This window comes from Amborella trichopoda, chromosome 6, assembly GCF_054954075.1.
Source record: "Amborella trichopoda isolate Santa Cruz 75 chromosome 6, AtrichopodaSantaCruz75HAP2 v2.0, whole genome shotgun sequence".
Classification (NCBI taxonomy): Eukaryota; Viridiplantae; Streptophyta; class Magnoliopsida; order Amborellales; family Amborellaceae; genus Amborella; species Amborella trichopoda.
Genome location: NC_142341.1, coordinates 50074182 through 50091495, shown reverse-complemented (window position 1 = coordinate 50091495; position 17314 = coordinate 50074182). Strand labels below are relative to the sequence as shown.

General features: G+C 34.9%; 2 protein-coding genes across 40 annotated transcripts in view; both read right to left on the bottom strand.

The window, feature by feature from the left end:
- LOC110007894 (RNA-binding CRS1 / YhbY (CRM) domain protein) overlaps window positions 1-5425 on the bottom strand; it is a 38910-nt gene extending 33485 nt beyond the window's left edge. For 9 of the 18 annotated variants that reach the window (XM_088869060.1, XM_088869062.1, XM_088869070.1 and 6 more), the window contains exons 1-2: window positions 1445-1900; window positions 121-391 (exon numbers count right to left, since the gene is read on the bottom strand). In XM_088869060.1, coding sequence (XP_088725186.1) covers window positions 121-221 — 101 coding nt within the window. In that variant the 5' untranslated portion in view covers window positions 222-391; window positions 1445-1900. Of the gene's footprint in view, window positions 1-120; window positions 395-1444; window positions 1916-5311 lie in introns of those variants that run through there. The other 9 variants (XM_088869063.1, XM_088869067.1, XM_088869073.1 and 6 more) reach the window with 5 other exon arrangements.
- On the bottom strand, window positions 5268-8810 carry LOH1 (RNA-binding CRS1 / YhbY (CRM) domain protein). Of its 22 annotated transcripts, XM_088869089.1 has the most exons (6): window positions 8631-8810; window positions 7855-8157; window positions 7401-7471; window positions 6825-7235; window positions 5568-6103; window positions 5268-5425 (listed from the first exon to the last, which is right to left on the bottom strand). In XM_088869089.1, exons 3-5 carry the CDS (start codon window positions 7428-7430, stop codon window positions 5594-5596), a joined length of 951 nt encoding a protein of 316 aa, XP_088725215.1. In that variant the 5' UTR covers window positions 7431-7471; window positions 7855-8157; window positions 8631-8810; the 3' UTR covers window positions 5268-5425; window positions 5568-5593. The 22 variants fall into 22 exon arrangements, with proteins under 22 accessions (XP_088725215.1, XP_088725206.1, XP_088725207.1 ...); XM_088869080.1 differs by lacking the exon at window positions 7401-7471 and having other exon boundaries at window positions 7855-8182; XM_088869081.1 differs by lacking the exon at window positions 7401-7471 and having other exon boundaries at window positions 7855-8179.
- Between the last annotated feature and the right edge of the window lie 8504 nt (window positions 8811-17314).

The window sequence follows — 17314 nt, the reverse complement described above, 5'->3', positions numbered from 1 at the left end:
CTTCAATGGAGAACACGAGATGTTGGCAAAAACCCCACCAATAGTTACAGTTGCACAAGGTGAACAAAAACCTAAAAACAAATGGAGAGAGAGAGAGAGAGAGAGAGAGAGAGAGATTACCTGGTTGAAAAAGAAGGTGGGTTGATAGATGAGAGATGGGGGATAAAGAGAGAAGGAACATAAGAGAGTTTCCGAAGGAGGTGAGGAAGCTTGCTTGCCATCCCCCATGGAGAGAGAATTTGAGAATGGCAAGCGTTAGAGAGAGAGCCACTGCAGCAGAGCTATTATCCTTTGAGGGCGTGTTTGATAACTGGAAGGTAAATGTTCCATTCTTCTTTGTTGAGAAGAAAAAAGTTACTGTAGGAAGTTTTGGATTTTTGTGTTTGATAACCTGCTGGAACGTTAAAGAAGTTATGGGTCTCTGTCTTTGATAATCTACTGGAATATAAGGAAGTTCTAAGTTACATAACAGGCCTTACACTGTCGTCTACACACACAGACAAAATTATGATGTAGTCTACACACACAAACAAAATACTCTTTAATCAGTTACATAACAGTCCTTACTCTGTAGTCTACACACACAGACAGAATAACCATATTATGTGCTTATCAAACATCATTAGAAAAAACCAAAAGAGAGCATCAAACATCTAAAGCTATGTTACTATCGATATATTCATTCGTGAGGAAAATAAGTTCAATACAGCTATATGAATGGCCAGTTTTCAACTGATAACAAACTATAAACTGTATAATAGTGAGCAGCATTGAAATTATAATGGTGAGCAACATTGACATTCTTTTTTGGATAGTTCAGTCATATGAAAGAGTTATACAAACTTTAGAAGCAATAAACCTGTAAATATTTAACAATTACCCCAATCACTATCATAACTAAAATTCACCTCAATCATCAAAGATAATCAATTTTCTCTCATTCAAACTTCATGGCAATGATTTGTTCTGTTTTGCCTAGAAAAACTACTCTATACATCCAATAGTCAGGATTAATTAAATTGAATATTGGATTCTTCAACCATTACCTGAACTAAAATTCCACAACAAACTCAACAAATTTCCTGCTGATTTCCTTGAGAAATGTTGTTGTTTGCAAAAAATTCCAGTCAATCTATAACAAGTTGTTTTTTTTTTTGTTTGATGATTCTATAACTACATTCTCAAGGGTCAGATAAAACACTATGCTTGGTATTGAAAAATAAAAAGTAAACTTAATCTAAACCTATGGCAAAAAGGAAAGCAATACTGCAATTTTTTTTCTTTCTTTTCTTCACGACCAACAAAAGAACTATCAATGAAGAAAAAAAATAAGCTAACCATGAATCAAATTTAAGCAATCTCATTGAATATCTCATTTTCAGATGATAGCAGTCACAAAAAACGAAAAAATAAAAAGGGGACACCAAATGGTTATAATTGTCACCTGTGTAGTAGAATAAACCAGATGAAAAGAAGAATTGGAAAATCAGAGAACTGTGAAATTTGGTTGGAGTGAAGAGAGGAAGGCTTGAGTGGAGGGATGAGGGGCAAGGTTTCTACAGAGAATTGTTTACCAAAAAAACAGCCAAATTAGTTTTTTCCCTGCATAGAACAATTTACCACAAAAAAATATCTAGAGAAAACCCTAGAGCCATTTTCAACATGTTCGGAACTTTGAGAAAAAATTAGAGAGAGCAAAAAAACGATGGGATAGAGAAAAAAAATCAGGCGAGAGAAAAAGCAGAGAGGGAAAAAAAGTGAGATATAGGAGGATCGTAGGTGCGAAATGGTCTCCGCTCGTGGTCAGGGCAGTCGGGGGCAAGGCAAGCAAATACCCTCTTCTTTCTTCGCGAGGGCAGTCGGGGGTCGATAACTTATTTTTTTACTTTTCAAATTCCGTTCCGTTTTTTTACATGGAACTTTTTCTAAGCCTAGAGGTAACAGGTAAGTTCCTGTTAAGTTACCTTTTTTTATTTACTTGTTTTTTTTATCGAACATGAAACTGTTTTTATTTACTTGTTTTTTTCATCGAACATGAAACTCCTATAGGAACAAGTAAGTTCCATCTTCTTGTAAGCGTCTTCTAGTCAGCCCTGTGAGAAGAGGCACCAGGTCATTTTAGAAAACTTTGAGGTGGTCTTTTTTCTTTTAGAATTACATATAATGAAATTATTTATCTTGATATAGTTATTTACAACCATCCGATGTGAAATCTCGTAATTTGAATATGCCACAAAGTTCAATCAATTTTTTTTTGAATTTTAACCTTGGTCAATAGTTTCATTATATATTTCCCGTTTTTTCTATTTATACCAAGTTTAAAAATTTAAAATAACAAAGATAAATCTATTTACTTTTCAATTTTTTTTAACGTGGGCAACGGGCCAAGCAACCCTGGCTTGAAAAAATTAAGGTTTAAGCTAACCAATGTGGCAAGAGGACCGGAACACTACAGCTCAAAGACCAGGCCTATGACAAGGCCCACCTAGTATCAGCTAATGCTTCCTTTTTCTTTTTTTTTTTCTTTTTATCATTTTCCTTTTTTATTCATTGAGTGTAATAGGCGAGCCCTATCAAGGTGGTGCCTGGGCCGAGCTCAACAGGCCCTATAAGATTCGGGCTACGCAACGGGCAGGGCTATCCCATCCCATTGCTATTACCATGTAGTTGCAAGGTTATTATTGGGTGGCCTCTTTAGTTGGTTGCCAAGTAGGTCACAAAAAACCCTAACCCTAGAACTACAGTAAACCAGGATGGGGGCTTTTGTAAGTTTAAAAATGGGATGAGGAGATAAAAAGTCTTGTTCTCAATACTTTGGTTTCTGCTAACTGTACGATATTTTTCTTGTTTACTAAAAAAAAATAAAGCAGGTGTGCCTTTGTTAAGATCAATGTTTAAAAAGGCAAAGGCAGCGACCCAGGCGGCCAAAAGGTCTGGACCACATAGGTGGGCTCCGCGGGCAGTTTGTTTGTGTCACTTAGGAACCCATGGTCAAACTAAGGGAAGGGTTTGGGGTGAAGGTCGTATGTTTTGTGTGGATGTGTTTGCTGGCCAAGCCACCTAAGCGGTTTTCCTGGCCAAGCTGCCTAGGTGGAAAGGCAAACGAATTTTTGTTCATTGGTTATTAAAGATAAATTTAAGCTCGTGTCTTTAATTCCCTCTAAAAGCTTAGAAGAATTTCCTTAATTTTTTATATTCTATATGTTCATATCCTTTTTTTGTTTTTTTTCCAACTTCACATTTAAAATCCGAACTGATAATGAAAAATTTTTACTTCATACCTTGAAGATAAAAAATGCTCTCTAGAATTCAGAAAAGCACTTCCAACCTCCAAGCCCGAAGGTCTCTTTGGATTGTTTCGAGTTCCATTTGCTTTTTCCCACCTTTATGAATTCTATTTGCCTTGGACTTTGAAGATCCAAAATTTTATCACCAAATCATAAATGCTCTCTAGAGTTTAAAAAAGCACTTCCAACCTCCATACCCGAAGTGTTCTTTGGATTTTTTTGAGTTCCATTTGTTTTGGACCTTCGAGATCCAAAATTTGATCACAAGATCCAATGTGGCTAGACTTTACACCTTCATTTCCGACATTTACCGAACTTCAGACCTTGAAAGTTCGAAGTTATAAATTTTTTTTTTCCCTAGACCTTGTTTTGAAGTTGTCGTTACTTCAGACCTTAAAAGTGTGAGTATTCCTAGACTTCAAAGTACTATTTTCTAATAAATTTTTGAAACGTGCCTTCTATAGTATAAGATTGGAACCTTATATAGACTTTTTCCTTTTAGTAATCTCCCTCTCGAACTGAATTAAAAACCAATTCCTATTGGGCAGATTTTTATTGTTTTTTTTGTCATTATTTCGTGGTTCAGTGATATCCTAACCCTAGATTAGATAAATAAAATCTCACTTACACTTTTACCATTAAAACATCCATCCAAAGCACATCAAGTCCACTTGCATATTTTTATTGTTTTTTTGTCATTATTTCGTGGTTTCAGTGATATCCTAACCCTAAATTAGAAAAATAAAATCTCACTAACACTTTACACTTAAGACATCCATCTAAAGCACATAAAATCCACTTTATTTTATTTTTTTTGGATAATTCAGTGGGGAAGACATGCCCTACCTGTTTTTTCAAATAGATCAGGGGGCTAACTTTTTTTTGAAGATATCAGTGGGTCGTATTAGCAAGATTGAAAGCCAGCCCCTCTCCTATTTGTATACTTGTATTTGGGTATTCCTCGTTATTGGGATGAAAGTCAAATACAGTCCCTTCACTCTTCAAATAAGATAGTTCGACAAACAATTGTAAACTTAGTAGCAAGGTTCAATTACTCGGCTCGGGCTCCGGGGCTCAAGCATTGCTCGAGCTGAAAGTAAGCCAAGCGAGTCCAAGCGGACTTGCCCTTTGTAGTGTACCAGCCCAATAAAGGGATAAAAATCAAAAAAAGCAAAATTAAAGTAAAAACGAGTAAGAAAAAACGAACTTAAAACAATGAATATCGTAAAAAGTCCAAAAAAAGGAAAAGGTGGTGGGAGTATGGGTTGCTAGGGAAAGGTGCCTCAACATAACATCCTAGGCTCCATACTGACGGCTAACGGTTTCAAAAAATTAATTAAATAAATAAAAGTCCAAAAAAAAAAGAAAGAAGAAAACTATCAAATAAAAGTTTGAAACCCTTTACAAAATCAATTTATTACATTTAATAGTCTGCTTGAACAATTAGGCGCGCTTTGACAATTCAACTCCTAAGAGGCCTTAACATAATGTCATTAATACCCTTCTTGTTTAGGGTTAGAAATAATTGTTTGTTTTTATATTTCTATGTCAAATACAAGAGAATTATTTCTAACCCTAAACAAGGAGTACTTATGACATTACATTAAGGCCTCGATGAAATTGTCAAAGTGTCCCTAATTGTTCAAGCTTCCTAAGCTCGAATATGAGCAATTTGGAAACTCCTCAAGTTTTTTTTTTGGAAGATGTATCTATTTCAATAGAAATTAAAAAACAAACCCTCAAATATAATTGTGGTCATTTGATCACTTCAATGACTTTGTAAGTGTTTCAACACCTTAATTGATATCTTCCCAAAAAATATATATAAAAGATGTAATATGGAAAATCTAATTTATAGCCAGAAACAACTTACAATTTTTTTTTAAAAAATAACAATAGAAAAATATAAGATATGATAAGAAAAAATCACAAACCATAGTGGGATAATCAATATTATATAAAAAAATATTTATAAATCGATTTAGCAAAATAAATATAATTTTTTTATATAACCAGAATTGTACCTAGGAACTGGGTTTGGCAAGGTGCCGAGTCTGAGAAAGCTGGCCGAGTCCGAGAAAGCCGGCCGAGTCCGAGTCGAACCTCAGCAGTGCTTGCTTAGTAAATGCGCTCTAGACCTTAGATGACAGGAACACTGCCCGGACTTCAGTAGATGAACACAATACAACTCCACATTACCACAAGCATTTCCCAAATCTAGCCTGTCAAATTACTGAAATACCCCAAAAAAAAGTTCCCAACAAATCCCACAATACTCACCAAACGCCCTCACACAATCCAAACCATCAACTCCTCTTATTCTTAAGAAGCGAGCCGGCTCGAAGGAACATCTTGTCCACCTCGTCGAGCTCTGGCATGTTGTCATTTTCCGGCCAATCCATCCTTTTACGGTCACCCGAAATCCTACGCAAATGCTCCTCAAAGTCATCTGATTCCTCCCCTTCATCACTTGGCAACCCTTCAATCTCATCCAAATACAAAGCTTTCTCTCCCTCTTCAGAGCAAGACTCAGTGTCTGACTCGAAAATGTCAGAGAGAGAGTCTGATTCCAGTGATGGGTCTGAGAATTCAGGCACCGAGTCTTCTTTAGAAGTGTTGAAGGTTTTGATGGAGTTTGAGGCTTCGGACTCAACAGATTGTTGTAGCTCTATAGTTGGATTTTCCTCTTGCGCCACTAGTCTTTGCTCGTGTTCCTTCTTCATCTGGGCTTGGAGCACCTCGAGTTCTCGTTCAAGTCGTGGAATGAAGATCCGAACAGCTCGTAGGCCATCTCGGAACTTCGACTTATCCAAGGCCTGCAAAATGGGGAACATCAAAGCAAGCCTATGGGGAAGCATAAAGATAGCCCTTTGCACATGCAAACATAGACAACAAATATGGGATGCGTCTCTTCAACATCCAATAAAATTGGAAAAAAAACAGACATTGGATTTTATAGAATGACCCAAGTAAGAAGTACACTAAAAACCTGCTCAATTATTTTGAATTTTGAAACATCCCAGCCCTCTAGGTCAGATTGTGAACGAATAGGGATATTTTGATTTGTAATTTGCTAGAGGAAGGATTGAAATAAACTGCAGTAATAAGGGTGTTTTGGCAGAGATAAATGGGGGTAAGCTCCATCAAAACACCCACTATCGTGTTTTTTAAATCAGTAGAGTTACATAATACTCTGCATTTGAGTGCAAGGTTATTCTAATTCCAAACCGTGAGAGAATTTTAAAGTTTCCATCTATAGGAAATATCCCATCAAATCCATGAGTATAAATGTATAAACATGCATACATGCATTGATTAGTCAAAATACACACAAGGAAATAGTTTCCTGAAGCAATGCAGTGCCTAAAAGAAACTATCTTGCTCGTTAAAACTATATTCAATATTAATTCTTTCTTAAAAATGAGATTCAATATTAACTTCAATACTATAATCTCCCATTTAATTATATCAACATAATACACAGAAGAAAGAAATGAAAAATCTGGAGGAAAAGAAACCTTTTTATTCTCGTCTTACCTTCTTTCTAGAGAGTGTAACCCTGGGGGACATGATTTCTGTTGGAGGCTGAGAATAGTTCTTTCCACGATACATAATAATCGTATTCCCTTCGTGAATATCGAGCACTATTCCACCGCTTAATCTTGCCAACTCACTAGCAAGCTCCTGGACTTCTTCAGGGGTGAAAGTTTTGACAATAACTTTTAGAGTTTGATGCTTTTTCCAGTGTAGGTGCATGTTGAGAATCACTCCTTGGAAAATGCCACGTCTTCCAATTGGCACATAGTTTTTGCACTTGTGCCCCATCTTCAGGTAGTAAAAATGCTCCTCTGGTGTTAGTATCTCAGGATCATGAGTTGGTTCACCAGAGTCCTCCTTGGGCTCTATTTTCTTCCATGCTTCAGCGAGTCGAGCTTCTTTCCTTCTAGCCTTAGGAAGCACAGGAATTATAGTCAGTGTTTTCATTCCCCTTTGGATTTTTTTTAGAAGTTCCTTTCTCAGCTTTCCCCCATTAAGACTCTATTCAAAATGATTTGGTATTTATCAACAACATTTATCATACAAAAGGAGTTATACATTAAAAATCATGTTTACCAATGAAGTCATTATATTGAAAAGCACCATAATGTTTGCGGTGACCTCCCAAATAGGCTTCTCTGTAACCCCTAGTAAGAAAAAGCAGGGCAATTTAGAGAGATGGTCACCGAACATTTTACCCTCAATAGTTCCAGTGTTATTTGCTTGTCATATAAGTAGTCATTTTCATTATCAAATCAATCTATACAGTATTATTAGCGCATGGATAAACAATGTTCACATTTGTTCCTAGCATCACTTCCTGCTCCTAATCTATAAGTGCACAACGATCTTGCCTCCTATCCTTGACTCTAATGAAAGCATTACTAGTTACTACAATACTTCAAACAGCTATTCATACAGCTAAGAAGAGAACCAAACCTACAATACTTCTTATTAAACTAATCATTGCAATAAAATCACAGCTTTTTTCTCCCGGAAAATTAAAATTAGCAGAGCTCTGCAAAGATACCTTCCTCAATTTGTATAAAATCTTCTCCTCAGCAGTCATCCTTTCATATTCCTTCTTTTTTTGCCATCGAAAGAACTTAAGCCATTTTATGACTGCCCTCTTTCCCTTCAGTTTCTTCCTCTTTGGTTTCTCCTGAGCACCATCCCCCAAATGAACATCATCAGTAGTTAACTTTTGTGGCTCTAATGCTTCCTGGCTCATGAATCTAAGCTGCTTATTTCGCATATGAAAAGGACAGATGACACCACTTCTTTGACTTCCCATTTCTCTGCAAAACCCAAACATGGGTTTTGGACCAGAGACCTTGCAGAAACCATTACACAAGCTACTATAATAAGAGGGCGAAGATTGAATCAAAGAACATCGTGAGGAAAAGGAGAAAAATAGCAATAACAAACAATGCGATTGATTAAAAAACATTAGAGAAAACATACAATCACTAAGGCGACAAGAACAATTTTCAATTAACAGAGTAGAATTTGTGATGAAAAATTAAAACATCTCAAACTTTTGCATTGTAAAAGAAGAAGAAAAAATGCCCCCCAGATCCTGCAAAGAGTCTAGAATTTACCCCAACTTTCCAAAATTTTGCTATTCATAAAAGCCCCAAAAAATAAATCATTTCTTTAGAACAATGAGAACTCAATTAAATAGTAATCATGTTTCCAAATCCAAAACTAAAGTTTCTTTGAGGCCATATGAAGAAATTTATGATTTTTTAAGTGAAAACTTAACTCAAAACTTAAACCTTCTTTGCCAGACAGAGAGGAAAGTACCTGTTTTCATACGGCACATGCTGTTGAAAAGATAATCTGTTCATTGAAGAAGAGAAAACCCTAACATAGTTGATCAATGTAGAGAGCTTCCCCATTTGTTGGGACTTAGATAGAGCAAGAGATAAAAACCTTAGCACCAATTTTCACAAAACCCCAGTCCAAAACCCAAAAACTTGGAGGTGCTGGTCACTTTTTGCCACCAAGTGCCATCTTTGTGAGCTCTATCAAAACAACGTGAATTTGCAGGTGCGAGTCCCTATAAAACCCTGGAAAAGTTTGCAAATTCAATCCATTTCAAACCCTAATAAACTATATCCAAACAACGTGAATTTGCAGGTGCAAGTCCCTATAAAACCCTGGAAAAGTTTGCAAATTCAATCCATTTTAAACCCTAATAAACTATGCTTCAACCCCATCAATTCCATGCTCGATTTCAACTGCAACACAGCGGACGGCTTCGCTAAAAGTTCTGGGGAAAATGGTTCGATAAAGCTGCAGCCCTATCAATATAAATAAACCCTCATCTCATAGCTCATTTGCAATTCAAGTATTGAAAAACCTTTTATACTAATCATCTCGGCTGATTGGTAAAAAAAATTAGAGTATTGAAAAACCTTTTATACTAATCATCTCGGCTGATTGTTAAAAAAAAATTAGAAATTCAAGCTCTAAAATTAATGTATATTATAAAAAATAATTTAGACAGTTCATCTTGCCTTAAAAATAAGTGTTCATAGATTTACATGCTTTGTATTTTTTTTTAATTCTAAAATTTTTTTTTTTTTAAAAAAAAAATTATTTTAGAACTATCATGGAGATTTCATATTTTGTTTTTATAAAAACTAGGCCTTATAAAAACTTCGTCCAAAACAAATACTTAATTATTAGACCTGATGACCGCTTTCTTCAATGCCTATTTGTTTAGGATATGTACATGACAATTAGGGGATGAAAATTGGTTGGGTCGACCTGTGGACCTAGCTGGTTGTGATTTAGCAAAATAAATATAATTTTTTTTATATAACCAGAATTGTACTTAGGAACTGGGTTTGGCATGGTGCCAAATCTGAGTAACCCGACCGAGTCCGAGTCAAACCTCAGCGGTGCTTGCTTAGTAAACATACAAGAACAAATGCGCTCTAGACCTTAGATGACAGGAACAATGCCCGGACTTCAGTTATTTGGTATTTAAATATATTTTGTAAATATATTAATCTATACATTCAATATTTAAATATTATAACCAAACATATATACTTATACAGTTGTATTTATTTAAATATTATATATTAAATATTATTTTTATGTTCAATATAAAATATTATATAAGATATTGTATTGTATTATATTGTAAATATATATTGTATTGTAAATATCTATTACATAAAGGGTGCGGTTTGTATAGAGCCGAGGCTCTAAACAATCAAAGTAAAGTGCACTTTCAAATACTGTTGAAACATGTCTCAATACTGGAAATCTTTGTGAAGGCCTGAAATTTTATTTTCATCTCTAGTTATAAAATTTAAAACTTCAAAAGTAGGATAGATCGAGCTGATCTATAAACACTTAAAAATCTTGAGAATTTACGAGATGATAAATTTAAGGATTTTTGGACTTCAAAATAACCTCTTTTAGTGAATTTTTGAGATGCGCCCTAAATTGATTGTTTAGAGCATCAGTTTTATATATATACTTTTTTCTTACATAAATAAAATATAGAAAAACTGTTGCTAATATACCCATAATTTTAGGAAATTAAAAAAAAAAATACCCAACTTCTCAAAACCTCACCCACACCTTTTTTTCCCCATTTTTGTAAAATTTTCGACCAAACTACCCTTTACGGTAGTCTTTGTACCGTAATAAGAATTACGGTATTAAAAACACCGTAATTTTAATTTACGGTACTATGAGTACCGTATTGTTCTTACAATATATTACGGTACTACTAGTACTGTAATTCTTCAAAAGCTTTTTACCGTACTACGGGTACCGTAATACACCTTATAGCAACTTTTAAAATGTAGTACGGTACTCGTAGCACCGTAATACTTCATTTTTTCAACCGTATAAACCCTAACCCAAAAGAATCCAACATTACGGTCTTCATCCAAAACAACCCAAGATTACGGTCTTCATTCTGCCGTTAGAAGGTTGCTGCGGTGTTCTTCATAGTCATCGATCTTTCCCTTATTATTTCAGGTAAGAAATAATTGTTGTTGGATTTATAAACCCCAATCATACAATATAAATTTTAGAGCACGTAGAATTGCAACATCTTTGTTCTCTCTTTTCAATTCAACAGATCTGTGATTTGTTCTAATATCTGTGATTTGTTCCATTATTTGCGATTTCCAATATCTATGATTAATTTCTTGGATCGAAATGGTGTAGTATTCAGGTTTTTGATAATTTCCGCGATTTTTTCAATAATTTCTTTATCCCTTAATGTTTCTTGAAGAAATTTGGTGGGTTTGATAGATAATCGAAGTAGTTATCAGATTCATGTTTCAATTTGTTCAAAAAACGAAATATTATGGGTTGATATTCACCCAAAAGGCTGTTGCTCAAAAAACTTGTGCTTGATCCAAAAACAAAGATTTTTTAAACTAAAATTTGAAACTTAATATTATGACATCTTTTGATATTTGATTGAAAGTAAATATTGTTCAAGCTTGTGTGATGACATCTTGCATTTTGGACGCAAAATGAGTTCATTACCTTATTTGATAATTCATCCTTGCATTTTGTGCAACCTAAGCTAGCACATGTCAATGACAATAAGACAAAATAAAAATAAAAACCAATCGTATGAATCGTTCTCCAATTGTTTAGAAATCTTTGCCGACTTATATTTGTAAGGAGTAAAAAACATCAACGTCTATATCTCAATGTAGTAGGGTTTCTAATATTAATTGTATTTGGATAATCGACTCTCAACACAAACCTGAGCTTTATTATCAAGAAAAATGTAACATTTAATTTGAAACTAAATATTGTTCAAGCTTGTGTGATGGCATCTTTTGATATTTGTTTTAAAACCAAATATTGTTCAAGCTTATAAAAAAATGAGAGAAAAAAAGTGTAAAAATCTAGATCATATTATATACATTAAGAGTGAGGACCAAAGGGTCTTGGAGAAGAATGAAGAAATCAATAAAAGGTGGAGAGTTTATTTTTAAAAATTATTAAATAATGAACACAGTGGGAACATAGTAATAGAAGGAACCATTGACATTTAATGAGTGCTGAGGTCATAGATACATTCGTACGATTAGGATCTCGGAAGTGAAAGAAGCTTTAAAGATGATGAATATAGCAAAGGCTTTAGGATCATATAATATTATGATAGAGGTTTGAAAGTGCATGGGGGAAATTGGCCTTGACTAACTAACCAAGTTGTTCAATACTATATTAAGAACGAAGAAAATGTCAGACGAATGGAAGAAAAAGTACTATAGTATCTATTTACAAAAACAAATGAGACATACAGAATTTGTATGAACTATCAAGAAATCAACCTTATGAGCCATACAATGAAGTTTTGGGAGAGAGAGTGATAGAGCAATGACAAAGGCATGAAATGAGTATCAAAAAAGCAATACAGCTTTATGCCACGGAGGTCAACAATCGAGGCTATTTTCCTACTTAGAAAACTGATTGAGAAGCTTAGGACAAAAGAAAAATACTTCTCGTTGGTCTTTGTTCATTCTCTTATTGGCTAATCCTTCCTTGCATTTTGTGCAACCTAAGCTAGCATATGTCAATGACATCAAGTTAAGCATTTTTTTAGTAGAATTGGCATAAATATACATAAAGTTAGGCATGTTTTTTTAAGTAGAATTAGCATCACATGTCATTATGTCATTATGTTGTCATTGAACTTTGTCTATATTACTGAGTATATGAAATATGTAAGTTGTAGACATTAACCGCTAATGCATCTTACTGGTCATCTTTGAATGATTTGTTTACTTTTGCTTGTGAAATCAATGTACACCAAGTTAGGTTTTTTTAAGTAGAATTGACATAAATGTACACCAAGTTAGACATGTTTTCAAGTAGAATTAGCTTATACATGTTTGAAATGGAGTGTAAGTTTCAGATATAGTGGTTTTAAATATAGATAACAAATTTATCAAGGACTTAAGGAATACTTGGTAGGAAATTTAAATATCACACTATTGTATCATTTACTATGAAAATGTTTATTAATGAATAGTTTTTTTCTTTTTGATTTACAAATGTTTTTGATGTATAATGGTTTTTTGAACAGTGATCATGGCAGAAGATGCAGCTTTCCCTGGAGGTCCTGAGATTCCTTCAATGCTCACTAGACAAAGAGAACATATATCACAGAAGATAAGGGAAGGAGATGTAAGTAGAAATATTTAAAATTATATTTTTTGTCTATCATACTAGTTAAATTGTTTTTTTAAGTATTTGAAATGACAAATTTTATTTCAGCATAAAAAAAATACCCTCAAGATTGATGAGAAGCCTAATGCAAGTGTTGCATGGCCGTTAACAAACAACGACCAAATTGATTTGGTCAAGAAATCAAGATTGTCTTCTCTAACTATAGTATTGATGAATCAGCATGACCGCAACACATTATCTACAATAATTGAGAAGTGGCGCGCAAAGATGAACACGAGGCACTTCAATGTAAACATCGGAGAGATGATGCCTACACTTGAAGATACATGGAAATTCTTTGGTTAAAGGTGACTGGTGTAGCTGTAACCGTGAGGAGAGTGGAGAACTACGATGAACATATAATTCGCATGATAGGACAATTGCCACCTGGTCATAGCCATTCCTTCATCTGACTGACATGGATGAGGAACACGTTTAAGTAGATACCACAAAACTATAACCGCAGTACTCTTCTACGATATACCCGTACGTACCTTGGATATCTAGTTAGGTGCATAATATTTACGGATTCCACAGATGGTACAATTCCTACAATCTACTTACAACTTTTTGAGGATATCGACGTATAGCTGGTCAGTATCCATGGGGTGCAGCTGCGTTAGAATTTTTGTTTCGAGCCTTGTCAAATGTTGTTCATGCTGATCATCAAGACTTAAGTGGATCCCACTCTTTTGCTGGTAATTGTAGTATATTAGTGTTTTGATACTTTTTATAAAGTTCGATATATATTTCACGTTCTGATTCTTATTTTTTTATACATGTATTTCAGTGTTGGGCGTACGAGCATTTCAAATTGTTGCACCCAATTCCAAAAGAAATAAGGGCAGGCCAACCTAGATCCCTCAAGTAGGCCCCTCCTAGAGAATGAGATAACACTCACAACTTCGGTTTTGTGGGGCGACATGAGCTTGATAATGCGCGGATAAATGATGTCAGTATAGTATAGTTATACTTTGTTTTGTTTATTTATAATTTATTTAATTTTAGATGGTGTTAGTATAGATAAATTTGTGATGTTAGTATCGATAAATTTGTTATGTTATATGGACCCCATACGATGATTTGTTATAATTTGTGATGTTTACAATTAAATTTGTTTATTTATGTCATAGGTCATGTGAACCCCATACAACGATTATCCCGACATAGGAGACGAAAGTGTAAAGGATAGAGATTATGGGCTTCGTGTCCGCGAGGCTGCTTTGTGTTGCACATACCTTATATGTGGACACATTTGTGAGGGGTATATGCCGGATCGTGTGCTCCGGCAATTTGGACGTCACAAAGGGATACCAGCAGATCTCTTGTAGTGGGAGAGGAGGGAGAGAAGGAGCAAGAAGTATGGCAACTGGGGAGATGAGCTTAGAAATGAAATTGATATGTGGACGAACCGCTTAAATTATTTTTGTCAGGCAGATGAAGATATGTACAATGGGAAGCCGACACGAGAATATCGAGTGGTACAAACTAATGACTAAGCCCTTGATCCATAATCCATTTAGAAAACGTCCCTCCAAATATGCCCCTCGTGGTTATAACGATGAAGATAGAATGATAATTATTTATTTTCATATTTCATATAACTTAATACAATGTAGAAGTCTCAATAATCTAATTTCATAATTGATATGACTTGATGCAGCCTAGGGAAATCAGTCATGCAACTAAACTTCTACGTGAATCTTGCGATTCAAAACATTGGGACCTAGCTGATGAAGCATTGTAAATACTTAAAATATATGATACAGAAGTTGTAGGGGAAGAAGTATCTAAAGAATTGGAGCTGGATGATGAGATGGATGACAATGTGCCAGTATGTCATTCATCTCGACCAGATGAGGGGCCAAGTAATACACGCATACCGATTCAACCAGAGGAGCTCATATGACAATTGCATCCTCGTGTTGCAAGAAGGGAGGCGAGCAGCTCACAACAGTAGAGCAGCTCTAATACAGAGTTGCAGTTACCATTGTGGATTGAGAAACTACCAATACGACAAAAGCGTTCATGACGTGTACATAGCTGGATGTATAATTTTATTTGTTGTAATGAGGCCATTAGTGCTCAATCTGTGTAAAGAGGCCATTAGTGCCGATACTGTTTTATATGAGAAGTTTTGTATGAAAAGTATTATTTGTATGTGAATTGCTTTGTATGTCAATTGCTATCTGTATATCAATTTTAGGGTCCATTGGTCTTAAATGGTACAACTCAGGGTACAAATGGTCTATAAATATAAATACAACTCATGGTACAAATATTGATTAGGTACATCGCATTTTGAAGTTATGAGAAAAGTTACTTACAACCTACAATTCACACTTTGTAACTAAGACTAGAGGGGCAGAAGTTGAGTAAAATAGATGGGTAGAAGCTATGTGAAAAGTTACTTACAACCTACAACCAGCATATCTTCATAAAATAGATGGGCAGAAGGTGAATAACTAAGACTAGAGGAGAGGATAAATGTTGTCCAATGGTGATGTGGAAGAAGCAATACGGTTGGTGATGTTGACTTGCATTTCTCATAGACAAGTCATTTAATATATATATATATATATATATATATATCTATATATATATATTATTACGATTCTTTTAAAACCGTAATACCTGTTCAAGGAATTACGGTATATATATATATATATATATATATATATATATATATTAATAATATTGGCTATAAGAAATGCAAGCTAAGATCACCCAGCATTGCTTCTTCCACATCACCATTGGGCAATAATTTGACCATTACTAGTTTTTTCTCTTGTTGTTAAACTTCCATAAATTAAGATAAACCAAGTAAGGGTGTGGTTTGTAATGGCTGAAACACTAAACAATCAACGTAATACCATTAATTATTTAAATAGAACGAGACCATTTAGATCAAAATTTGATAGCTTGAAAACGTCTTAATAGGCACTAGCCTCTGTACAAAATGACATATAAAAAAAAGATCAACTGGCACTAATGGCCTATTTACATCCTTTTATATACTCGATTTGCATATCTTTCAGTTATCGCTCACAATCCCGCATCGACTACACTTAAGAGGCCTAATCTCTTTGTACTATGTTTGCTTGCGACATTTCTTTGGCCGACATACATTTCGCCTTGCAGCTGGAGGCATTACAGTTGTATAGATAATCTCTGGCAACTGTAGTACATCAGGTATTAGGTTGAAGGGAAGGGAATATGTCCTACAGTACATTTGAACTGTGAAATAAACGTCGCAATAATTTGTAACATCTTCATGCCTTTGATCTATAGCGGTGATTGCATGACTGCATGGCAACCCACTAACCTGTCATACCCTACAACTGCATGTATGAGTCATTAGATTAACATCATAAATCTTATCTGCATTGATCTCATACATACCATTATGAGCCCATGTGAATGTATGAAGGAATCTAGACTTATGCCTCCTCGGGTCTAGTACCTTTTGGACCTTCTCCATTCTAGAGACATGGCCATATTCTTTGAAAATTCTCTCATGAGCTCAACCCTTAGGCATTCAAGGAGTTCAATTAGGAGCTTCTCCCGAGCCTGTAATATCCACCGGTTAAATGATTCAGAGATGTTTGATGTTAAATGATTATATCTACACCCCTTAAAATATGTGTTTGTTCAATATTTCGGACGTTGTAACATGATCCAGCCATAGGCCTCATCATTTGCACTCTTAATCTGTGACATGTACTCATCGAAGTTTGATATATACAATGTACGTGCAGCTTTCCAATAAAGCTTTGTGAACGCCAAATTTCTATAGGCCTTTTTGAAGTTATCGACAAGGTGTTTCATACAATAGCCTTATTCACTGGTTAGAAATACTGTTTCAATTGCGGCTTGCAACCCTTCCTAACGATAGGAGACAATAGTCAATGCCGATAAATCAGACATCTCGCAAAACTGCTCATTCAGAAGCTCTAGGAACCAAGTCCAACTTAGTGTATTTTCACTCTAAATCACTGCATATGCTATAGGAAAAATATTTTCATTTCGCATCTGCCCCAACTGCAGCCAATAATATCCCTTTGTATGTTCCCTTCAAAAATCTCTCATCTAGTCCTATTAGCAGCCTACAACCAAACAGAAATCTATACAAACATGGACGATTGCCTATAAATATACTCTCAAACCTATCATGATCATCTGTTTGAATGATGGTTAAGGTTCCAGGGTTAGTGACTCGGATCTTATGAAGATATTTAGCAAAATCTTCGTATGACTTCACATGG

Excerpts from the sequence above, each read along its gene's own strand:
- LOH1 (XM_088869080.1), bottom strand. The coding sequence starts at position 8,725 with ATGGGGAAGCTCTCTACATTGATCAACTATGTTAGGGTTTTCTCTTCT. Across the intron at positions 8,183-8,630 it reads CATGTGCCGTATGAAAACAG|TAGCTTGTGTAATGGTTTCT; the intron begins GTACTTTCCTCT and ends CTCTTATTATAG. Across the intron at positions 6,104-6,824 it reads TTACACTCTCTAGAAAGAAG|GCCTTGGATAAGTCGAAGTT; the intron begins GTAAGACGAGAA and ends CCCATTTTGCAG.